Source organism: Filicampus tigris, chromosome 14 (assembly GCF_054856515.1).
Source record: "Filicampus tigris isolate MCC_2025a chromosome 14, RoL_Ftig_1.0, whole genome shotgun sequence".
NCBI classification, from domain to species: Eukaryota; Metazoa; Chordata; class Actinopteri; order Syngnathiformes; family Syngnathidae; genus Filicampus; species Filicampus tigris.
Genome location: NC_141230.1, coordinates 601,186 through 627,866, shown reverse-complemented (window position 1 = coordinate 627,866; position 26,681 = coordinate 601,186). Strand labels below are relative to the sequence as shown.

Here is a 26,681-nt window from a genome sequence, read left to right as displayed (position 1 = left end):
GCGCATTTCACAAAATTACTTAATACCATGTAAATCTCCCATTCATAGCAGCTCGGCGTTGATAAACGAGCATCTAAAAAGGAATGTTGTAGTTGATGCCCAATTTCATTTCTGGCATAGGGACAGTCCTTTCTGGAAGCTAGCTGTAGCTAGCACACACAGGCTACCGTATGTGTCTGATGGAACACCACATACATGTCCCGTTGTGGTACCCTAAAATACTGTATTGTAGCGTCTACTATGTATTATGGCTGTATTAGTCAACAAACTCACGTTTATTAAAAACCAAAACACAGTTTTTGTATACTTGCGGTTAACATCGAACAGCAAGAGCACTCACGACCACACACCGAGTGTCGCGAACTCGGACATTTCAACACTCAAAGTAACACAACATGACTTTAGTTACAAGCCCTTAACGGCAATACCTGACAATAAAAGACATAACATACCTAGATCGTAAGATCCGCAGGGTTTTGAGTTTCTAATCACTACTGCCACCTGCGGCCAAAAAATGTAAATTGCACACTCCTTTCTTCGTGCGCATAATGCACGCGCTAAATGACAATATCATCACTTCTGTAGTAGAAAGAAAGCCATTTGTGCGTCGCTTTTCAAGCCCAAGTCCCAGAGCTGGGCACTTGACCCTTTTTTGCCGGTCCGTCCTCCATCCGCGACCTGGGTACCCTTCCGCCCTCGTCCCTCCGTCCTTATTCATAAAAAACGTCCTCCGACCCCGTCCGTCCTTCTCCTTTAAAAGCGCTTCCGTCCTTGCATAACATAAAGATGTTTCACACAAGGACATACTTCGCAACCAAAGGGATAAGGTACAAAATGTGAACTGGTCCTGTTTCTGTCAGTGAGGTGAAATGGCTGACTCCTGTGGCATTATCCATGGTATTACATGTTGGACGACTAGAGGGCAGAATATGCATGTGCAATGGACTACTGGTAAGCACATGAAAAGCATTGTGCAGGTAATTAATGAAGGTGGCTCCATAGAAGAGAACATGCAGTGACTGAATATTTATTTGCATTTGCTTTAGCACAACTACAGCTACGTACTCCTGCAGCAGCAGACAGTTAAGCGACTTGCTGACGTCACTCACCGGTGTGCTGGCTCTGACGCTGCTTGCGCTACTGGGTCTCATCACTTGTCATACTGGTAGAACTCGAGCTGTATCTCCTATTGAAAAATCTCCTGCGCAGTTAGGTAACTAGTGGTGCGTTCTGAGGCAATTTTTGTTGTTTGCTCATTTCGCTGAGTCCGTTGAGATGACCGTTGGCCGCCTCGTGAGCACATTCACATGCATGAGGAACAATTAGTGGGCAGGACTAAAATCCACCCCCACAGTTGCTTAGTCAGACCCTTTTTTAAAAATTTGTTGCAACCCGTCCTCCGTCCCAAAAATGGTTGTCCATCCGGGACGGAGGCACGGACCGTTCCAGCCCCGGGACGGACTGCCCAGCTCTGCCAGTCTAAGTACTCTCCCCGCTCAAATTTTTGGTCGCAACTCTGTAAGATAACGATGAGAATGCGCATGATGTCACATCCGCAGAAAGAGTGTGGGGAAATTCAAACCCGATTCCCGAGTATGAACATTTATTTCCAGAGGCTTGCAAGAATACCCATTGTGAACAGCTAATCAGATATTTATAAGATGTGTGAGTCAAAAATGAAAAGGCTATTGTAAAGATATTTTGGGGCAAAATCCTGCGGAGCACAGCTTTAAAGGTTATTTTTCCATTCCAGGTACATTTTGAAAGTGTTGGTCAAATTAAGCATACTAGAGAAGCAAAACAAAACGTTTTGTGCATACCACATTTTGAATGTGTAGATCAAATTATGCATACAAGAGAAGCAAAACAAAACGTTTTGGATTAAGGTTAAACAAAATGAATTTTACTCATATGATTTTACTACCTTCTACATTAAAAAAAGGGATTGGTGCCCAAGAAGAGTGAAATATATTTACAAGCAGTGTTGGGCAAGTTACTTCCAAAATGTAATGTATTACATATTACTAGTTACTTGCATGTGAAAGTCATACGTTTCTTTACAATATTACTCTATTTGTAGAGTAATGCGTTACTCAAATTTAAGTTACTTTTAAGTTACTTTTTAAAAAATCGGGGATTCATTTATTTAATAATGACTTCAAGACCTTAAAAGGAAAATGCAAAATTTGCTGCCATACTCTAGCTGGTAAAGTTAACTTATGAGCATATTTAACTATATAGTGTGGTCTATAATATTAAACGTTTCGACTCTATGGTGTGGTGGGACATCACTACCTTTGATCAATATTTGTATCAATAATATTTATTTTTTAAATATAAATATTGGAACTGATATTTTGTCCAGTATATAAATAATCACAGTCTGTAAACCACAAATGAAATTATCATGTCATGTCATGTCATCTTCCAAACCGCTTATCCTATATAGGGTCGCGGGGAGTTGCTGGAGCCTATCCCAGCCGTCAATGGGCGAAGGCAGACTACACCCCGAACTGGTCGCCAGCCAGTCGCAGGGCACACATAGACACTGTCACTGAGCGGGAATCGATCCCACGCTGCCCGCACACAACTCAGGCGTGTGTACCACTACACTATCAGTGGACGAAATTATCATTATTCTCAAATGAATTTACACACTGGGGACAGCATGATTCTGTGGTAGAGTGGTCCTTTCCCAACCGGCAGGTTGTGGGTTCAATCCCCGGCCATTGTGACCATGTTGAAGTATCCTTGAGCAAGATACTGAACCCCCAGTTGCTCCCGATGCTGCGTCATCAGGAGGTAGATGATTCAGTGTGAAGCGCTTTGAGTACCAAAGGTAGAAAAACGTTATACAAGTGACAGTCCATTTGCCATTTACACACAAATAAAAGTGATGCATAACATATTATTGATAATTGGTCTAACAAGATAGATAGATGGATAGATAGATGGCTAGAAACACACAGACAGGGCATGTGTAATAAAAGCAAAAATATGTATTGAAGTCAAAACTGACCTGACTAAATGTTTTTTTCCTTTTTCATTATTATTTTTCTATTTATAAAAATTGAAAGTTCAGTTAGTTCTAATTTTCTTTTATTACATGGAGACACAGTTTCGAGGTGATTTTAAGAAAAAAGGTAAATAAGAAACAAGCGCATCAGACTCTAATAATGGCGTCTATTGTAGTTTGTTCAATTGATGGTGCCGTAGCGTGACGTCATTTGTCACCGGCAGATGATTTGCATTTTGATTGTGAACAGCCAATCAGAATCACTACGTTTTACATATGGCAATTGATGGCACTAAGTTCATTAAATCGTATCTAAAAAGCACAGTGACTTATTTTTTTGCAGTTTATTCACTTCGTTTTACTTAGTTTTGTTCTTGCTTGTATTTTGTGTCGATGATTTGCATTTTATTTTATGAAACCGCAACAGTGATTATTGTCACAAACAATAACTTCTCAGCCCTCTTGAGTATTGTCAATGGTATAAAGACAATTAAATTGTATGGCAGAGAATTGACTCGCGCACTCACGTTGCCACGCACAGGAACTTTTTATTTAAGTATTGCTGGAAGTAATAGCTTATGATCAAGTGATGTTAAAAACAGACCTACTTGTTAAATGTAAAATACGGATGTCAACATATAGTCCCGAAATTTGTAACGCGTTACCAGACTCAGTAACTGTAATAATATTACAAAAAGGTTACATTATGTCGTTACTGCCTAAATGTAATTTATTACTGTACTGCGTTACTTTTGTAACGTGTTACCCCTACACTGTTTACAAGTATTTATTTGTTGTATTTATAGGTAGTTTCATAGTATTAGTGCTACTCAGTATAGTGTGTTGTTTTTGGTTCCATTTTAAAAATGTACTAAACAGTCAGCTAAAAGAAAAAAATAAGGCCACAGTATCACCTTCGATTTCAATTACTTTATAAACATGTCAAGAAGGTTGTTACAAGATGCAAAGCTTAATACAAGTTGAATGTACTTTCATCTTAATTGTGTGAAGGCATTCGCCTTCACACATATGTTGTTCTACACCATTCAACTTTATTATTGTGTGAAGGCGAAGGCCTTCACACATATGTTATTGTACACCTTCAACTTTATCATAGATTCTATTTTATTCCTCGCACTTTTTTGGCGTGCTTCTATTTCCACAGTTTACACCCAATTCTCGCCATTGCAACTTTAATGGATTCCAAAAATTCATGGCTTCCAGGGGTCCATTTGTTTTTGCCCCTCACATTTACGGTTCCCCCCAAATTCCCCGTTTTTCACCCCAAAAAAACTCATTCATTTCCAATGGGACATTCAACACTTCCCCATCTGCTGCGCAGCTCGATCCCCGCTCCGTCCACAAATTTTCATAGAGGTCAGACAACTTCATTCGGCTCATTCAACTTCATTCAGTTCATTTAACTCACATTACACATCACACACAATTCTTACTTCCCCAAAATTCAAATTATTCCACCTTAAAAAAACAATTACAAAATTCACCAATCATTCCCAATGGCACATTCAACACTTGACATTCAAACCGTTCCAATTTCAAATTCACAACATTCACCTCATTCAACTCACATTCTACATGACACACAATTCCTACTTCCCAAAAATTCAAATTATTCAACCTTTAAACACTTTTTAATTCCCAATGGCACATTCACAGCCTTTAGCTCATTTAACTCACATTCCAATATCAGAGGCTGCATAGCTTAGTGATAGAGTGGTGGTTTAGCAACCAGGAGATTGTGGGGTTCAATCCCCAGCCATTCCATCCTTGTTTCAATTATTTTGTCGGTCCAATTTATTCAACTTTATTCAGTATCATTCAACTTTATTCAGTCTCATTCAACTTTATTCAGCATCATTCGATTTTATTCCACTTTATTCAACTTCATTCAATTTCATTCAGTATTATTCAACTTTATTCAGTATCATTCAACTTTATACAACTTAATTCAACTTCATTCCAATGCATTGCACAATTTCTTTTCAGCTTCCTTCCCCTTCACTCGCAATTTCTCCAGAAATTGCATTTTCTAGTTGTGTGAATGCGAAGGCCTTCACACATATGCTATTGTACACCTTCACCTTCATTATAGATTCTATTTTATTCCTCACACTTTTTTGGTGTGCTTCTACTTCCACAGTTTTCACCCGATTCTCGCCATTCCAACTTTAATGGATTCCAAAAATTCACGGCTTACGGGGGTCCGTTTGTTTTCCCCCCTAACTTTTATGGTTCCCCCAAAATTCTTCGGTTTTCACCCCAAAAAAAAACATTCATTTCCAATGGCAAATTCAAAGTTCTACTACTTCCACATACTTCATCCGATTCACCCCGTTCAAATTTCAAATTATTCGAAAAATTCATGCCATCGGAATTTCCCATTTTTTTGTGCCCCTAACATTTACAGTTCCCCCAAAATTCACAATTTTTCACCCCCAAAAAACCTATTCATTTACAATGCGACATTCAACACTTCCCCATCTGTTGCACTGGTTCGATTCCCACTCATGGAGGCCATTCAACTTCATTCAGCTCATTCAGTTCATTCAACTCACATTACACATCACACACAATTCCTACTTTCCCAAAATTCAAAGTACTCAACCTTAAAAAAAAACATTAAAAAAATTCACCATTCATTTCCAATGGCACATTCAACACTTCACATTTAAACCATTCCAATTTCAAATTCACAACATTCAGCTCATTCAACTCACATTCCAAATGACCCACAATTCCTACTTCTCACAAATTTAAATTATTCAACCTTTAAACGCATAAAAAAAAATTCCCAGTGGCACATTCACAACCTTCAGCTCATTCCAATATTGGAGGCTCAGTGGTAGAATGGTGGTTTCCCAATCAGGCGGTTGTGGGTTCAAATTCTGGCTATTCCATCCTTGTTTCAATTTTTTTTCCTGACTTCCTTGTTTCCTTGCTTCCTCTTTTCTTGCTTCCCTTCAGCATTTTTTTTTTATATCATTCGACATTCAACACTTCCCCATCTGCTGTGCTGGTTCGATTCCCACTGAAGGAGGCCATTTAACGTCATTCTGCTCATTTAACTTCATTCAGCTCATTCAACTTCATTCAGCTCATTCAACTCATATTACACATCACCCACAATTCCTACTTCCCAAACATTCAAATTATTCAACCTTAAAAAAAACATTAAAAAATTCACCACCCATTCCCAATGGCACATTCAACACTTCATATTTAAACCATTCAGATTTCAAATTCTCAACATTCAGCTCTTTCAACTCACATTGGTTAAGCTTTTCAACACACCTGCAATACCTACTTCCCAAAAATAGAAATTATTCAACCTTAAAAACACCATTAAATTTGCCACCTGCAATTCCTACTTCATAACACTTTATTCAACTTCATTCCACTTTATTCAGTATCATTCAACTTTATTCAGTCTCATTCAACTTTATTCACTATCATTCAATTTTATTCCACTTTATTCAACTTCATTCAATTTTATTCAACTTCATTCAGTTCATTCAACTCACATTACACATCACACACAATTCCTACTTCCCCAAAATTCAAATTATTCCACCTTAAAAAAAACAATTACAAAATTCACCATTCATTCCCAATGGCACATTCAACACTTGACATTTAAACCATTCCAATTTCAAATTCACAACATTCAGCTCATTCAACTCACATTCTACATGACACACAATTTCTACTTCCAAAAAATTCAAATTATTCAACCTTTAAACGCATTTAACCAGGAGGTGGTGGGTTCAATCCCCGGCCAATCCATTCTTGTTTCAATTTTTTTTCGGTCCACTTTATTCATCTTTATTCAGTATCATTCAACTGTATTCAGTCTCATTCAACTTTATTCAGCATTATTCGATTTTATTCCACTTTATTCAACTTTATTCAACTTCATTCAGTATCATTCAACTTTATTCAGTATCATTCAACTTTATTCAATTTAATTCAACTTCATTCCAATGCATTGCACAGTTTCTTTTCAGCTTCCTTCGCCTTCACACGCAATTTCTCCAGAAATTGCATTCTCGGCAAAGGCCTTCACACATATGTTATTGTACACCTTCAACTTTATTATTATTGTGTGAAGGCGAAGGCCGTTCCAACTTCAATGTATTCCAAAAATCACGACATCACCCTTTTTCTTCATTCAAAAAATTTACGGTTTCCCCCAAATTCCCCGTTTTTCACCCCCCCCAAAAAAATTCATTTCCAATGGCATATTCAACATTTCCCATCTCCACCATTCCAATTTAAAATTCACAAGATTCAACTCATTCAACTTACTTTGGAAAAGCTATTCAACACACCCACAATTCCTATTTCCCCAAAATTCAACTTATTCACCTGTAAAAAAAAACACAAAATTCCACCTTTCATTCCCATTGCCATATTCAACAATTCACATTTACATCATTCCAATTTGAAATTCACAACATTCATCTCATATTGGACAAGTTTTCAACACACCCCAAGTTCCTATTTCCCACATCATTCACCCAAAAATTCAACTATTCACCATTCATTTCCATTGGCAGATTTAACTTCGCATTTACACCATTCCAATTTCCACAAATTCAAATCATTCAACTCATTCAGCTCACATTCAGCTTTTCAACACTCCCAAAATTCCTACTTCCCACACATTCAACACATTCACACTTTAAAAACCCACAAAAATTCAACAATTCACCATTCATTTCCATTGGCAGATCTAACTTTTCGCATTTACACCATTCCAATTTCCACAAATTCAAGTCATTCAAATCATTCAGCTCACATTCAACTTTTCAACACCCCCAAAATTCTTACTTCCCACACTTTCAACTCATTCACCCTTAAAAAACCCACAAAAATTCAACTATTCAACATTCATTTCCTTTGGTAGATTCGGATTTAACTTTTCGCTTTAACACCATTCCAATTTCCACAAATTCGAGTCATTCAACTCATTCAGCTCACATTCATCTTTTCAAAACCCCCCAACTTCTTACTTCCCACGCTTTCAACTCATTCACCATTAAAAAAACACAAAAATTCCACTATCATGCATTCATTTTCATTGGAACATTTAACTTCTTACATTTACACATTCCCAATTTTCACATATTCAAGTCATTCAACTCACATTAAGCTTTGCAACACCCCCAAAATTCGTACTTCACACACATTCAACTCATTCACACTTAAAAACCCACAATTTCACTATTCATTTCCAGTGGACCAGTGTTAAGCCCTTTTCACACTTCACTCGCCCAGTATGAAAGGGCCGCGCTGCCGGACGGAACGACGACGGCACCGGAGTGGCCAGCATGCCCATATTAGGAAGTGCTGAAGTAGCAGCCTGCTAGGAAGTAAACGCTGAGATTCTTGTCACTGGTTCAGATGATAAGTAAACCGCATCTCCACAAGATGTATCTATCACTGTTACAGAAGAACGCTCTATCCATGCTCATTCCAGGAGGGGGAAGAAGTAGACAGATCAGCAGAAAAGGAGAATGGGAGCATCCTTTGGCGAGTGGCTCGGTTGGAAGTTGGCGTAGTGAAACACTTTTTTTTAGCCCCTTTCACATCGCATTGAGCAGGGCACAGCGCGCCGTCGTCAAACCCATTCATTGTGTACGTGGTGAGGGGCGGAGACCACGGAATCTTGCGGTGCTGGAGGACTTCAGCCGCGACGGCAAGGTGCCTCAAATACCACAATGTTTTTTTGTTTTATTTGTTTTTTTATTTAACAAATACAGAACAAAGTACAACATAGTAATCAGGCATTCCAATTAACATCTTTGCATACATATACAACATTATCGAAAATAACTTAAATTTTACATTAAAGCAAATAAGAATTACAATAACATAAAAATAAAATAAATTCACCTTTCAAAACAGGGATCCGTGAGTTACTCTTTAAACATTTCTGCTTGTATGGTAATTATTGATTTATTGATTTATTATTTGTTAGGTCAAGAGACTTAAAATACTTATCTACGTTAATCAAAAATAATTTAAATAACGGGGTAGAATTTAGAAATTTATATCTAGGGATGTGGGATTTTCCCAACAAAACATATAAATTAACAATCGTACACAGCTTTTTTTTTTCTTTAGATTCATGTCATCATCTTCCAAACCGCTTATCCTATACAGGGTCGCGGGGAGTTGCTGGAGCCTATCCCAGCCGTCAATGGGCGAAGGCAGACTACACCCTGAACTGGTCGCCAGCCAGTCGCAGTCTTTAGATTCAAACAAAGTAATAATTTGTTTACTATTCAGCGTAATCTTGTACGTAGTTTTACACAATATATAGTTCTCAAAATCTTTCCAAAATGTAGCACTTATGGGGCGATCAAAAAATAAATGAGTCACACTTTCAGGTACAGCATTACAAAAAGAACACTTATTATCAATATCTGTAAAACGTGAAATATATACGTTAGTTGGGTATATATTATGTAGAATTGTTAAATGTATTTCTTTAACTTTATTTCTAATGAGGAATTTAAGTCACGCTTTACTCCAGTTAATATTCCTAAAGTGAGCATTCCAAAAAACATTTCCACGAGGCGTTATTTTCTTACTTTTATACAGAGATTCTCTAAGATGTTTATTGGTACATTTACTACTTAAAATGTCAATACGATTAATGTAGAGATGATTAATAATTTCAGGTTGCTCATTTTGTTTCTTATAAACTTTCATTAATTCTATTATTCCGCTTGGAATGGACTTTATGACAGAGTGAAATTCTTTAAATTGAACAGGGAATGCTTTTTCCGCTAAAAAGTCTCCATAACTAAGGAGTTGACCATCACAGTTAAATAAATCCTTCACGAAAATAATGTTTTTATCAATCCAGTTTTGCATATAAAGTGATTTGTTCCTTTTAAGAATACATTCATTGTTCAAAGATAATAGATTTATGTGGGGAAAAATTATGTGAGTGACACATATTCCATGCCAACAAAGCTTATTGATAAAATGTTGACAATTTAACAGGTGTTTTCACAGCATTATAGTTGCAAGATAGTAAGAATTGAAGACCTCTTAAATTACTGAAAATATTATATGGGATAAAATACCATAAGGATCCTGGAGTTTTTATACATTCTTTTAACCATTTCAGTTTAAATGTATAATTCAAGTCCATAAAGTCCAATAATTCAAATCCACCTTCGGCTTTTGGCGCAGACAATAGAGTCTTCTTCAGATGATGATGCTTATTTTTCCATACAAAATTAGCAAACAACTTATTAATGTCCTTACTTGTGGAATTACTAACTCAAGGGACAAAGCTGGGTATACAAATCTTGAGGCACCTTCAGCTTTAGTCAAAAGGACTCTTCCCAAAATTGATAAGCCTCTTTGAAGCCACAAGTTTAATATTGTTTTAGTTTTCAGTAGTTTGGGGGAGAAGTTAAGTATTTGGCGCTCCTTAACATTGCTACAGACATAAACACCAAGATACCGAACACACTTTTTAACTGGAATATCACATAAAGCTGGTACGTCCGTTTGGTATAAACAGATAATTTCACATTTTGATTTGTTCAATTTTAACGCAGATGGAGATGAGAAGTCATCGACTAGTGAAATTGCATGTTGAATTTGCTGTTGTTCTCTAAGGAATAATGCTGTCTCATCAGTTAGTTGGGTCAATCTAATTTCCCTATCAAAAATAGACAAGCCTTTGATAATTGTACTATTCTTAATACATAACGAAAGTATTTTCACCACAATTAAAAACAAAAAAGGAGATATTGGGCAACCTTGGCGAACAGACCTCGAAACCGGAAATCTACTGGTAGTGGTAGCATGACACAACTATCAATACCTTTATAAAACATTTCAACGGTCGATAGAAAATTTTGACCAAAACGCGAAAATTTTAGAATTTTAAATAAAAAATAGTGTTCCACCGTGTCAAAAGCTTTGTAGAAATCAAGAAAAATTATAAGAGAGTCCTCGTCAATATAATCAGAGTAATCCAGTAAATCAAGTACAAGTCTTATGTTTGAGCTAATATGGGGATTTGACATGAATCCAGTTTGGGTTTCACTTATGATTTCATCCAGACCTTTTTTTAATCCTTTAGCATATACAGCATTTACAGAATTTTATAATCTGTGTTTAAAAGCATAATTGGTCTCCAATTTTCTTTCATAAAATGATCTTTATCAGGTTTAGGTATTAAAGTTATTACACCTTGCTTCATACTCGTGGACATTTCTTTCTTAACAAAGCATTCGTTAAATAATGCGAATAGATGATCTTCAATAATAGCCCAAAAATGTACATAGAAATCCACTGATAGTCCATCATTTCCTGGAGATTTATGTTTTTTTTTTTCATTCCATGAATAGCCTCAGATATTTCCAATTTGGAAATTGGTTATAAACAACATAATTTAAAGTGTTCTGAGATAGTCGGTATAAATTCTTTAACCAAATCAATGAATTTATCACAATCACTGATACAAGAGTTTGATTTGTATAAAGAAGCATAAAATTCTGCCCTGCAACTGGCTGGCGACCAGTTCGGGGTGTAGTCTGCCTTCGCCCATTGACAGCTGGGATAGGCTCCAGCAATTCCCCGCGACCCTGTATAGGATAAGCGGTTTGGAAGATGACATGACATGACAAGCATAAAATTCTCCAACATATTTTGAAATGTCTAAATAATTGGTGGTTATGTTATCCTTTATTTTAAGGGCTGAAATATTGTTTCTTTTTTGATTACGTTTCTCCAGAGCAAAAAAAATAATCAGAATTTTTCTCGCCAAATTCCATCCATTTGACTCTTGACCTTATAAAGGCTCCTTTAGCCATATTAATATATGCAGCATCTATTTCCTCTTTTATTTTTTTTCAATTCAATCACTTCATCCTCTGATAGATTATCTTTTTCCAATAAATAATTTAATGCGTTCATGGTATCAATTTCTTTAGTTGAATGAGCTTTTTTAATTTCCTTACTTCGTCTCATTGCTATTTCTCTAACTTTGAATTTAAAGTATTCCCATCTTTGTATTGGATTCATTTCAATAATCTGGAGTATCTGTCCTGCAATTTTCTTGACCATATCACAAAATATTTTGTCATTCAATAAGTTATTATTTAATTTCCAGAAACCACGTAATTTACTTTTTTGTTTAGAACCAACCAAAAAAAATAGTAAGTAATTTGTGATCAGATAGTGGCGCAAAATCATGAGAAGATTACGAAATAAACTGCAAACACAATGGTGAAACAAACCATAAATCAATCCTTAACTGCAAAAATCTACTAGCATTACTCCAAGTGTACTCTTTTCTATCTGCATTTAAGAATCACCATACATCTATGACTGATAGTTGTTCACTAATAAAGGCAGTGCTTTTAAATCTTACGTGTTGATATGTTCTTATTGGAGTTCGATCTATAAAGTCGTTAGGTGCATCATTAAAATCTCCTCCAAGTATTAATTGTGCCTCTTTATATTTTGATTTGAGTGTTTCAAATGTTTCACAAAGCTTTGTGCATATTATTTTGGCTTGATTATTATTATTGTAACTGTATAAATTACAAACAATAAAGAAGGTGTTTTCTAATTTGAAAACCAAAATTATCCATCTGCCGTCATCTGAAAGAATGGTCTCAAAGATATGAGCTTTGAATTTGTTTAGGAGAACAGCTACCCCTGCTGATTGTTGTGAAGCATGAGAAAAATTCATCACCCCACTGGTCTTCATGATGCTATTGTTTATCAGTGTTCTATAACAAACTGCTGATGCCTTCACAGGTGTATACTGACAGTAAATTACACAGAAGTGTGTTTACTAATCACAGTACAGTGTAGATAACTTTTTAACGAAATTGATAGCACTGGATTGTATTTAGGGGAATCAGAGTACAGGGGGCTAAATACAAATGCACATGTAGCAAAACTGGGGGTCACTCGTAAGAGTGTAGATATTTGATAGCGACCGGGAGAAATGCCTGCATTACTCCTGCTCAACTCTAACGGCACCACGTCAACAATTGTTCACATCTGCTACAGAGTATTGATGCAGGGGGGTGAATTCAAATGCACACTGCATTTTCCTGATTTTTATGTGTAAAATGTTGAACATTATTTATCATTTCCATTCCACTTCATAATTGTGTGCTACTTTTCACAATCCCATTAAAAAAGGTTTGTGATTGTAAAGTTACAAAAATGTCAGGGGGTAGGATTCTATTTTTTAAGGCACTGAAAGTGTATATAACTTATTTGTGATTACCCTGTTAGCCTCATTGCTCGGTGTGCACCTAGCTTACCATTGTCATTTCTCTGTTAACAGGCAGACAATCCACTCTTCCAGAATGCCACCACTACTGTGACCAATCCAACCTTTACTGGAGAATGAAAATGAGGCACAGTCTCCCCAGATTTTTTTTTCTTACAAAAACTATTAAATCTCTAGTGTCTAAACCAAAAGATTCTCCGTTTTGAAATCGATTCATTTGATGTTTGTTCATTTACAAAGGAAATCAAGATGATCAGATTATTTTCTATTTTGAAACACATTTGAATATATGCTTTTTAATTGCTGAATTAGGTGTTGTTATGTTCCTGTTTTTCCCTGTTTAATCTTGTTTTCTCATCAGGCACCTTTGGAAGTGTTGGTGGGCGGAGCTTCCATGTTGCACCTGTTGGCAATCATTTGTCACATTATTAAAACTCGGTCACAGAGGAAGGAAGGTGCCAGATTATTTTCAGATTACTTGTTTCTGCTGCGGGCGGCACGGTGGTCGACTGGTTAGCACGTCCGCCTCACAGTTCAGAGGTCATGGGTTCGATTCCGGGTACTCCGGTTTCCTCCCACATTCCAAAAACATGCATGGTAAGTTGATTGGACTCTCTAAATTGCCCCTAGGTGTGATTGTGAGTGCGGATGTTTGTCTTTGTGTGCCCTGCGATTGGCTGGCAACCAATTCAGGGTGTCCCCCGCCTACTGCCCAAAGACAGCTGGGATAGGCTCCAGCATGCCCCACGACCCTTGTGAGGATAAGCGGTGTCGATAATGGATGGATGGATGGATGTTTCCGCTGCCTCTGCTTATTCGTTGACCCGCCTTGTTCTTCCTGCTAGTTTGCCTTAGTCACCAAATCTTAGTAAGTACTAATGCGTTTTCTCTCACTGAGTAGCTGGATCTTGTGTAGATTCGAGTTGAGTGTTTTTTTTTTAATCTCAGGGTCTAGGTTTCGTTTTCTGATTTCATTTTTAGTTAGGCACCTTCTTTCCTCTGTGGCTTCGTCCACCTTAGTAGTTTGTGTTTGGCAACTGGCAACTGGTTTGTTGCTTTGGTTCAGAAGTCTCGTTTTTTGTGCTTTCAGGCTTGCGTGCATCATTGGTTGCAATAAAACCTTCTAAACGCCAGATGATTGTGTTTATTTTGGGTTGCACGTCATGGTTGAAGCCAACCATTACAGCTGTATTTACATGGTCCTTTGTATTTTGTTCAATTAAAAGTAAATTAACTTGGCTGCATTTCCTACTGATTAAATACAGCCATTTAAAGTACCATCCACTTGTGACTCCATCCATTTTCAATGCTTTTTTATCCTTTGCACATTGATCAAAAAATAGAATATAAAAAAAAGAATATGTTTCCAGCAGGCCCACTAGTTGAAACACGACATTCTGATTAATATTGCGTTTGTGGAATATGATTTAAACAGCACAATCCACCCGTTTTTACCCATCTCAGGGAGCGGACATTTTGTCATTTCTGTCGACTGAAAATTACATCACAACTACTCAAGGCTCAGGTAATAACCAATCATAGCTCAGCTTCAGAAAATAGGTTAGCTGTAACTTAAAGGTTAGACTGGAGCCATGGTTTAATGAGAGTACTTATGCAGCTAAACTGGAATGCCGCAGAGCTGAACACAACACTCTTATCAGGCTGCAGATCTCTTATCAAATCCTAAAGGACTGCTGGCGTCGTTACCATAGAAAGGTGAAGGAGTCCAAGATGGAACACTCATATCTCATTCAGGCAAATCGCCATGATCATGTACTCTATTTAAAACAACTGACTCTGAAATGAAGCCCCGTCAGCCCATTTGCATGGATTCGTCCCCTGAAACGTGTGATAGATTCTTGCAGTTTTTTGTTGACAAGGTTGCTACAGCTACTGCTCTCATTTTGAATGCTACATTTGCCCCGTCTGTCCATGTTCCTTGTTCCGCAGTGTTCGATTCCTTTGAAGCGGTTTCCTTGGCATTTTTGGAGTTTGCCATATTAAGCCATCTGGCTCGCTTTATGACTCCGTTCCTCCTCACTTCTTTAAGGAGTTTCCCCCCAGTATTGGTAAATCGATTTTGGCCATTATCAACAGCAGCCTGTCTTCTGGTGTAGTCCCCCAACATTTTAAACATGCTGTAGTGCAACCCCTGCTTAAGAAACCTGGCCTTGATCAAGGTGTGCTGTCAAATTTTAGACCCATTTCAAAGCTGCCTTTTATTTCTAAAATTCTGGAAAAAGTGGTGCACTCAGTTAAAATATTTCTTGGATGAACATAACGTCATGGAGGTTTTCCAGTCAGGCTTCAAGATGATGCATAGCACACACTCAGCCCTATTACTTGTTTTTAATGACATCCTCCTAGCAAATGACACTGGAGACTATGTATGTCTTGTTTTGTTGGATGACTGCAGTGTTCGGTACAGTGGACCACGATATTCTTTTGGCTCGTTTGTAGCACCAAGTGAGCATTAGTGAAAGCGCTCTAGAATGGTTTGGATCCTTTTTGGCTGGCAGGACTTTTTCTGTTAGCCTAGGTTCCTCTGAGTCCAGCTCTGCCCCTCTATCATATGAACGGGGTTCTATTTTGAGGCCCTTGCTGTTGTAACGAGTGGTAGTGAGCTGAGGGAATACTTAGTCATGGACGGGTGTTGTTGGATAGCCAAAGGAGCAAAGACTTCTTGATATTCCACAAGTGGTTATAAAATTGAGCAAACATTAGGTTTAAAAAAAACAAACTGTTCCCTTTGCTTTAGCAGTTTTCAATGATGCAATATTCTTAAAGAATTTCGGGTTATCCTCATTTGGAGCATATATATTGAGTAAAGTAAATATAATTCCCCCTATTCTGCCAATTACCATAAAGTATCTCACTTCTTTATCACTGAAGCTCTTTTTTTGACTGAAATCGCCCATATATTCTTCATTTTTATTTGCTTTAGAGCTTCACGGGCAAGCATTCTCTTCTGTAACTGGGATGAAAAGTGGTCAAAGTAAATCTGGACTCAGTTATACATTACAGTCCTCTACTGCCACACTTCGTAATATGGTGTACTTGACACAATAATCCCCAAAAATTAACAATCAGATAGCTCAGGGCAGTTTTTGGATCCTTGGGCTTGGCGGAGAGGGTTCTGCGTGCCCTCTCAATGGCAATGTCGAGCTCGGGAGAAAGTTGACGAGCAGATTCAAGCAACTCCTGTACAAAGAGCTTCACATCTCCTCTCTCACTCCCTTCCGGACATGGTAAATTCTTGTGTTATTTCCTCGCAGTCTATTCTGCATTTCCTCGCAGGGCGCCGTCAAATGCATTTCCCTGTGCAGCAAGTAGCAAAAGGTCTGCTGATGGCACCAGCACCACTGTTTTCCAAATTTGTCTCATCGTCTGTCAGTTCCTTAAAAGACATATCCAGTCTCTTCAGAGAGACATGAGTTTTTATGTGACCCTCCTGGTTGTCTTTCATGAATTTCTCGAGCTCTGCTGGTACTTTTGACTTGTAAAAAAAAAGCACCCGTGACTGACACCGCCGCGGGAGGGATGCGAACGGCAGAGGCTTTGTAAGGATCATTAGCTGGCTAATTAACAATTCAAACCCGCTCTGGACACGCTTCAAAATGCGCCACTAATACTTTACTACTTACCCAAGTGCGTGTGATTACTTCCATTGCGAGCCTCGGGGTTAGTTTTGTCGTATTGTATAATTATTTGGGGTCAACAAGTTACTTATTTATTTTGCACACTTCCCCTTGCAATGCGTCGGTCATGTGAATCAATGCGTCAGTTGTTGCTCGCGTCGATACGGGAGTAGAAAGAAGCCTAAAAAGAAGCCTTTCACTGAGTAGGCTGAGATTAAATTTGGCCGCCTTGCGACCACGTCAAACGCATGAGGGCTGATTAGTAGGCCGGACTAAAACCAACTTCCGGCCATGCTTAGTCCAGCCATTTTTAAAAATTTGTCACTCCCCACCCCTCCGTCCCAAAAATGGGCATCCGGCCGGGCCGGAGGGGCCTACCGGTCCGGCCCAGGGCACGGACTGCCCAGCTCTGGACGTCCATGATAAGTGTCTATGTTAGACGTCTATGTAAAGTGTTGATGTTAGATGCCGATGAGAAATGTCGTCAGTGTTTAATAAAATTAATAATATGTATGCATGCGGTCCTGTTCGCTCATTCCCACGAAACGCCGCTTTGTTTAACCGGGATCAACTTTTTCGTGTGTCACATTTTCAGCCTTTTTTTTTTTCTGGTAACCTGATGGGGCTGTGCCTTCCGTTGGCTTTTTGGGGAGAGTTTTTGGTCCGTTTAGCAAGGTACAGAAAAAGCGCTAAATAAATCTGACTTAATAATAATAATAATAATGGTCTTCGCCTTAACATAATAATAATAATAATTATAATAATAATAATGTTTTCCTGTCCATGTCAAGGCCGCATTGAGTTCAATGCCTTTGGCATTACTGACATCTAAGTGTAGAAACAGTGCACAGCACATAGATAGACTCGGGCTCAAAAAAAAAAAAAAAAATTAATTAATAGATGCTGAAAATCAGACATACCCAAAAGTTGATCCCGGCTGTAAATAAAGCGGCGTTATGTCGCAATGGTGGTGGGAATGAGCTAACAGGATCGCATGCATACTTTTATACGTATTATCGATTAACGATTTTATCAAACACTGATGACCTTTCTCACCAATGTCTAACATCGACATTTTACATGGACGTCTAACATAGACACTTATCATCGACGTCTAACATATATAGACACTTATCATCCACACATAACATAGACACATCATGGACGTCTAACAAACACTTCATTGACACATTACATAAAATGTATCATGGACATATAACATTGACACGTTACATGGACACATAACATATTTTTGGCACAAATGGAACCCCATAGGCAATGTCGTGTGCAGGTAAAATTGATGTTCTTATTAGTCCGAATGTGACCGATGTGCTGTAATTAGGCAGCCATCGTCGTAGTGACATATTGGCCAGTGCAAATCATGTCGTTTCTAATGTGAAATGCTTGAGACACATGCTCCCTGTGTTTAAAAAAGAAAAGGGAAAAAAAATACCTGCAAGTCTTCACGGCCATATTGTCGCGTTTACCTCCAGTGTTTGTACAGTCTAAAGAGTGACATCTTTTGAGGCCACTGCTGCCAAGCTAGTACTCGTCAATTTATCGAGGTGTCGATGTTATGGACACAACATATTTTTGTCACAAAAGGAACCCCATAATAAATGGGCAAATACACTTTGCAAATATACAAATAAAATGATAACTATAAGGAGATTTATGACATAATACAATAAGTTCATGGCTGTGCATTTATGAATGCAAACCAGCTAACTAGGAATAAGACAAATATTCATTTTACTAGTACAGCATAAGTTTTGGAAGTGTGAAATGCGGGGGGGGGGGGAGTGAGGGAGCGGAGGGAAAATTAGCCTTCGGTAGCCACAGATGATTTTTATTTTTTATGGCAGCTCTGCGTTTCGCTACATAACTGCCTGCCTATTTGAAGTTTTGTGTTTCAATGTGTTCTAGCAAAACATGAATTTTGACCCGCAAATCACAACTTAATTCAAGCCTTGTACTAGTGGTATTTGGGTTCCCTCTGGTGGTATGTGAAAGAATCACTCCCCAAGTACTGTGTAGCCAATTTTTTATGTGTTTTGAAACATTTAAATTTATGTTACAGTGGTAAGTGGGCTGTGATTAAAATAATATATAGTTCTTTTAGGGTGGCACGGTGGACGACTGGTTAGCATGTCCGCCTCACAGTTCAGAGGTCATGGGTTCGATCCCGGCTCCGGCCTCCCTGTGTGGAGTTTGCATGTTCTCCCCGTGCCTGCGTGGGTTTTCTCCGGGTACTCCGGTTTCCTCCCACATTCCAAAAACATGTATGGTAAGTTGATTGGACTCCCTAAATTGCCCCTAGGTGTGATTGTGAGAGCAGATAGGCTCCAGCACGCCCGCGACCCTTGTGAGGATAAGCGGTATCGATAATGGATGGATGGATAGTTCTTTTAAAAAATAAAACATCTGTACATGTAGGCCTTCTGCAATGCTGTATTTTACTGTTCATCGTGGTGTTACCCTGTGCTAAGTTTTTTTTTTTTTTTAGGTGGTCCTTGGTATAATACATTTGAGAAAACATTGTTCTAATCTATGCAGTGTTGGTGTGATAAACAAACACAGCAAAACTCAGTTTGTAGTGTGGGGATTTTTTTTATTCCAATTTTGGATGAAGCAGTCTTCCCAGTCAATTTAATACAAACACAGTATAGAGTTGGTTGATAAATCTCAGTATGTAGCACTATGCTAGCGACAAATTCAAGTGTGAGCAAATGAAAATATATATATACAGTATATATATTTAACATGAAATAAAAGTTTCCAAAAATATATAACTTAGATATTGCCATGCAAGTGAAGTGAAATTAGAACATAAGACAGGAAACAATATCTAGAACAACCTAACCTATTGGAAGCTGAGAGCTATTTCTTGGGTACTGATTAATGCAAAGGGCTGCCAATTTGAGACACACTACTGAAATAAAAATGCGCTCAAATAACCTTCAATAATTTTATTGTTATTATGATATTCGTCTCTGTGAAGACACTTGTCATGTCGATGATTTCTCAACATTATTAGGAAACAAACATCATTATGCAACACTTTCATTCTATACATCTCTGGCAGTGTTGACCTTTTCAAATGATCTCTTCGACAACATTCATAGAAAATCACAAAGTCCCATCACTAGTTGAGATACTTTTAGAACAGGCTGCGGGTTACTCATGTGGTCCTTGGGGGCTACCTGGCGCACTATGTTGGTGAACAATGATCTAGAACAGACATGTCTTGCTCCGGTCCTCAAAGGCCACTTTCCTGCCTATTTTTCATATGTCCCTGTGTAACACACCTGATTCAAATGATCAGCTCATCAGCAAACTCTGAAGAAGCTTGACAACAATCATGATCTTTCTAATCAGGTGTGTTGCACATGGAAAACAGGCAGACACCGGCCCTTGAGGATCGAGTTTGGACACCCCTGATCAAGAATGACTGCATTACAATATTCAACTGGGATGGGATGGCAATATTAGAATTGGAGCAGGCAGAATAAAAGCTACTTTTATAGAGCTACATTTGCTGGGTTGAGTTTCCATTCCAGGTGTTGTTTTCATCCTCACTGTCCTCTTGAGCTCTGAGCTGGCAGATTTTACCATCTTTCTTGAAGTTCTTGGGACGGTTCATCAAAGGCCTGGAAAGAGATTCTCTAAGAAGACACAGAAGAAAAAAACATGATTTACAGTGATACAACAACTCCACAGCGGAGGCAGCATGGCTGTTGCCCAGGAACATAAAATTAAATTACATGTTTTAAGGGCATTGTGGTTGCTGCTGCTGCCCCATAGCAGGAAGGTCCTCGATTTGATTCGTGTTTTTTCTCATGGTCCTCCAGTTTCCCACACAACTACAATTATTTAGGGTTAAATTCCAGTTAACACAATCCGAACAGGATCTGCAGTCTGCAAAGTTTTGAGGGAACGTCTGCCTGGTTCTTTTATCTTTAATGCTAGATATTCTAATATTAAATACTAGAAGACTGTATATTCTCAGTTGTACCATTTAATGGATGCCAGAAAGACACGGCCGTGGAGCCTGTTCTGCGAGGTTGCGGAAGAAGGTAAGTCCCCTCTCCCAGGATTCCTACCATTAAACTGTTGGCTCTCCACTCACAAGGCTCTGCCTGCCCATGAGACTGTGTGACTCTACAGCCTTAACGGAAATCAACTAATATGTGTACCAAGGGTGTCATAAACAAGAAGATGCCGAGCCAGAAGGAAAGGTCACCGTGACACAACGGCCAAGCTCAAGTCACCCATCTAATTACTTAGAGGCCTAATCTCCCTGTTTGAGTGACCTTAACCATTCAGGCCTAAAGGGCCTGGCGAAACAGCTCTCTAAAACCTAAAGATGACTTTAGAATCACCCTCTAAAACCTTTTCCTTTTCTAAAAAGTTTTCTCGGAAATTCAACAAGTACTAAATGATTTATATGTGGCTTTCACACAGCCCTGAGTTAATTACTATTTACTGTTTCAATCAAAAATGTAAAAATTAAGTGTCACTGCACACTGAAACACTATTAATTTAATTTAAAAAAAAGAAATCGAGTGGTAAGTACCCTCCTCTATTCAGTTTCAAAGCTGTTTATCGTGATTGTCTACAAATATAGATCTTAACCATAATCACGAATGACTGACTCCACTGGTTCAATGTCCACAAGTGCATTGTCTATATACCGTCACTTATTTCACAGGTCCCGCGATCTTCTGCATCTGCCATTACTGCTCAAAAAAATTCTGGGATATCCTACGGCGGCTCACGACAACGTCACATGAATATTCTGATGCATTTCATTGGCTGTGAGACTGAGAATTGTTTAAAAAAAAAAATGACGTACCGCTTTCCCAGCTGTAAAGGTAGCCGCCTTCCCTCCCTCCCTCGCAGAATACACAAAGACGGACATCCACAAGCACACACACGCACGCACGCCCCCCCCCCCACCCCCACATACACAATATAACCTTAAAAAAGAGACATGGCAAGGCACAGAGAAACCATATGAGGAAAGAGAACCAAGGGGATCCCACGCTGCCCAGTGCAGAGGCCCCCCTTGAGGAAACGCTGGAGGTAAAACTAAAAGATAAAGCTAAAAGAAAATGACAACGAAGCTAGAAAGACAAAGCAATAAAAGAAGCTAAGAACTATAAAACAATAAGATTGAATAAAAATAGTAAGAGACTAAGAATAATTATTTAAAAGCCAAACTAAAGAGGTAAGTCAGTTAAAATATCAACAGTTAAGGGTTTCTCAAGTAAACTTCAGCAAGTTGAGCCCTTGACAAAATGTTTAATCACCCACTGTTTAACCGGCCTAAAAAGTCAGTTCATCCCACCCCGTTTGTGTATGCAAAAACGTGCACATGATCCCCTAACCCAATGTTTAATGTCCGCACCCCTCGGACCTACCCCCTCAATTGCCATTAAAGGATCACTAGTGCAGTAAATTTAAGTCTAAACAAGGGGTCGACAACCACGGCTCCGGAGCCGCATATGGTTCTTTCATCCTTAGGTTTCGACTCTGTGTGGCTTGGGAAAATAAATTATAAGCGTCCGATTGAAGGACTGTTACGTCTTCCAAAGACACGACGTCAGACGTAGCTTGGTTACCTCCCTTTTTATTATTCCAACACGGCTACTGTGGGCCGTAGTCAATGCCAACTACAGTGCAACAACAGTTCCGTCATAAGTACACACGGATCTCTAGTCCTTCTCGCCGTCCGCTCACTCCTCTCACTTGCATACCCCTCCCATCCAGCGAGTCGCGTTATGCATTCAGGAACCTTGGAAACAACACAACGCAGCAAAACACACAAGTCACCACAACACAGATAACCCTAACGTGCATCATGTCTTCTTATTAGCTCAAAGTTTTTAACTTCTTCCTTCAGACCTTGTGCAATTTAGGTGATCAGCATTTGCCTACTTCAGAGATGTTTGACAGCACTTGACGTGTCAGGAGGCAGCCGGCATGCGCGGCCGCCTGCTGACACGCCTGCTGCCAGCAACACCAAAACTGCACAATATGTGAACAAATTATTTTATTTGCGTGTGTTTATTTGTTTGACTGTAGTTGTAAATTATAAGATTATTGTGATCTCGAAATATTCAAATAAAATTATTAGGGCTGTCAAACGATTACAAATTTTAATCGAGTTAATCACATCTTAAAAAATAATTTATCCTAATTAATCTCCAAAATATGCTATATATTTCTGTAAATTGTTGTTGGAATGGAAAGATAAAAGACACAAGACGAATATATTCATTCAACATACTGTTCATATGTAATGTTTTTTTATTATAACAACAAATCCTCATGAGATGAAAATTAAAATGTGTAAATTAAAATGATTAACATTCTTTCTGTAGTAGTATTTTTATTCACTACACACACAAAAATGCAAAAGAGCCTCAGAACAGTGACAGAAATATTTCAAATGTGTGCAAATAAAAGTGTGTGTGTGTGTGTAATGTACACATTTACACGTGGCCCTTGTAATATTCTTAGAGTTTATGTTTTCCAAGTGGTGTGATTGGCTCATTATGTTTTGCTGTGCTATGCTGTATCAGCACGCCATGTGTTACTTCTTTAAACTGACTTTATGAACACAAAACAAGACAGTAGGGCTGTGCAATTAATCGAAATTCAATTACGATTTCGATTATTACACTCCACGGTTACAAAATTGGCATAATCATAAAAAAATGATTATTAATACTAATTTTGAGTTGTTTAGAGGCATGAGTTACTCCGCCGCGCCGCCCTCTCCAAGCTAGCTAGCTAGCTAGCCAGCCAGGCAGCCCGCACCCCGCAAGTCACACTACACACGCTCCTCCTACTCAACGTTTTAACAGAGTAACAGACCTAAAAATGGCACAAGAACTGCCACAGGAACGACTTGTAAACAAGCGAGGCAAGTCAAAATCGTTCATTTGGTTACATTTTGGGTTTGCCGTGGAAGACGGCAAGCAAAGACGTTTAAAGTGCATCCACCGGCAACAAAACGAATCTATTCAACCATCGTTTGGTTTACGATGATGTTATGATACACCAAAGCAAGAAAACACAGAGTTAGATTTGGCGTCGTCCGCAACGCAAATCTCAGTAGTTGAAACACTGTTACTGTACGCAGTAACCCCCACCCATCAACATCGGAGTGACAAAAAGATAACAGAATCTATTGCCCGGACAAGGCTTCCAAATTTTAGGGCACAGACTCCACTTCGCAATCGGCACGAGGGATTTATTTTAAATAACCTATGTTATGCAAATATACACTACTTTTACTAGCACAAAAATAGAAACCATGCTAAAAATTATTACTGTGACTTAAGTTAAATTTCTTGTGTAGTCTATAATAGGAAGTCAATTTTTTTGTGTTCATTTTTCTTTCAAATTGCTTCAAATGCAATTTGCAAAGATACTATTGGTCATTTTATTGTAATACAGTTTATATATGGCCTACTGTAATTTAGAAGTATTGTATAGATTACGTACTAGTATGGAACAGTCAACATTTAAATTAGTTTGACCCAATCAGTATATTAAATTTATAATTTATCAGAAGCAAATTACTTTTAACTTTGTTTACTATGTGTAAATATTGCTTTAAAAACAAAACAAAAAAGGCACCATACAAAGGTCTAAGTGTATAGATGAAAAGCATGCCTGTTATTCATCTATACACTTGTTTAGATGAATAACAGACAAAATTGGCATTTTACTCCAAGCAGTTTACTACTTTGGCAATTCATAAGGGCATAGCAAGTTAATCATTTGTTTATACAAGGAAACCATACTTTAATTTATAAATTTGCACTTTAATTTTTTTTAAATAATATATTTAATAAATGTTGTTGGGTTCAAAACGAACTTAAATTATTATAGCGTTTCAAAGAATTTTGTCTTAATATTTTTTACATGTTTAAACCTGTAGAATCGTTTGAATAATCGTGATTTCAATTATTACCAAAATAATCGTGATTAATATTTTTTTCATAATCGAGCAGCCCTACAAGACAGCCCTCTTCGCTACGCATCCTCAGTCGCTGAGGCATACAAATTTATTCACATTTCTGCGATTAAAAGCCGCCCTCTTTCGAAATGCTTCTGTATACTCCCGCGGGCGACACGCGTCCGCTCTGCTCCACACTGCACTTCTGAGTGGGATTATGCATCGGCGGACATTCTGCGCATGCGTTAAATGTGTCACATATTTTGACGCGATCAATTACAAAATTTAACTAGAGCTGCAAGCAGCTATAAAGGGCCCTCGCAGCCCTGGCAACATTGGGGAACCGGCACGTCGGGATGCCCGCACATTGGAACTGAATATTCGAAATTATCATGTTAATCAAGTTACAGCAGCTTTTGTAGTCAAGGTGAGTCCAAACTTTAAAGTAAATTCAACATAGTAGACTTGCTTTTAGGTTTAGCATATGGCACCAAGAGGCTTTTTTGTTGGTCTCTTTCTGTTTTATATTCTACCAAATTTTCGTAGATGTAGGTGAAGCATATAAACGGGGTCACTTTATATAAATATTCTAGGGGGCAGTAGCGAGCCATCTTTTAACGATTGCACATTTGAATAATTAATTATTGATTAATTTATCAGGCCGTCTATGTGTGCAAAGTTTCATGGGTTTTCGTGCATGTTTACATTCTCAAAATCAGCATTGTGTTTTTGGCAAACTGGGCGTTACCTTGGCAACAGCTTTTTGCAAATAATCTCAAACTTCGTGTTTTAACATCATGAAGGCCTAAACACTCTTCCGAGCAAATACAAGGGAGATCTGGCTAACCTGCCAGGAGAGAAACATGAAAGAATAAAACATGTACTTCATTTAGCCAGTAGTTGGCGCTACCACTACGATGAAAACTTAGTTCGTAGATGTCTTCAGGTGTAGACTCTCATCAAATGTGTGAAATTTTGACAAGATGTTATCATGTGGATCACATTACAGCTGTAGCGAGTAATTTTTTAAACAATTTTTTTCAACATTTGCGACGTAAAACACACAAAAAAAGATGATTTCACCAGGCCTGATGTGTGTGCAAAGTTTTGTGAGATTTCATGCATGTTTAGACCATCAAAATTAGCGTGGTTTTATTTGCGAACCGCCCATTGCCATTGTGACAGCTTTTTACGAAAAATCACAAATATCGTATTTTAACATCAGGAAGGTCCACAGAGTCTCGCGAGCAATTCTGAGGTCAACCTGGTTAACCTGCGAGGAGAAAAAGAGCAACGAATAAAACATGTACTTCCTTTAGCCAGTAGGTGGTGCTACCACTATGATGAAAAATAAGTTCGGAGATGTCTTCAGGCTTTGACTTTTATCAAATGTCAGTCGTTTTAAAGAAGAAATGATCATGTCGGTCAAGTTCCAGAAGCTATTGTAGTCAGAGCAAATTCATACTTTAAACTTAATTAAAAATGACTGACTTCCTGTTTGGTTTACCATATGGCTCCAAGAGACTTTTTTGTAGGCCTTGAACTGTTATATATACCACCATTTTCTTTTTAGATCTTGAAGAAACGTACAACCGGGGCTGAATTTTTAAAAATTTCTAGGGGGCGCTAGCGAGCCATTTTTTACTAATTGCACAAAAAAATGAATAAATATTTATATTTTCACCAGGCCTGATGTATGTGCAAAGTTTTGTGAGATTTCGTGCATGTTCAGACCCTCAAAATGAACATTTA

General features: G+C 38.2%; 2 protein-coding genes across 7 annotated transcripts in view; one reads left to right on the top strand and one right to left on the bottom strand.

Annotated features, from left to right (window-relative positions):
* Positions 1–14,452, top strand: part of itgb2 (integrin, beta 2) — a 141,267-nt gene extending 126,815 nt beyond the window's left edge. Inside the window, exon 16 of the mRNA XM_086050718.1 lies at positions 13,374–14,452. Coding sequence (XP_085906844.1) covers positions 13,374–13,439 — 66 coding nt within the window. The 3' untranslated portion in view covers positions 13,440–14,452. The remainder of the gene's footprint in view (positions 1–13,373) is intronic.
* Positions 14,453–19,547: 5,095 nt separating this feature from the next.
* ubxn4 (UBX domain protein 4) overlaps positions 19,548–26,681 on the bottom strand; it is a 147,772-nt gene continuing 140,638 nt past the window's right edge. For all 6 annotated transcript variants that reach the window (XM_086051129.1, XM_086051130.1, XM_086051126.1 and 3 more), the window contains one exon: positions 19,548–20,622. In XM_086051129.1, coding sequence (XP_085907255.1) covers positions 20,487–20,622 — 136 coding nt within the window. In that variant the 3' untranslated portion in view covers positions 19,548–20,486. The remainder of the gene's footprint in view (positions 20,623–26,681) is intronic.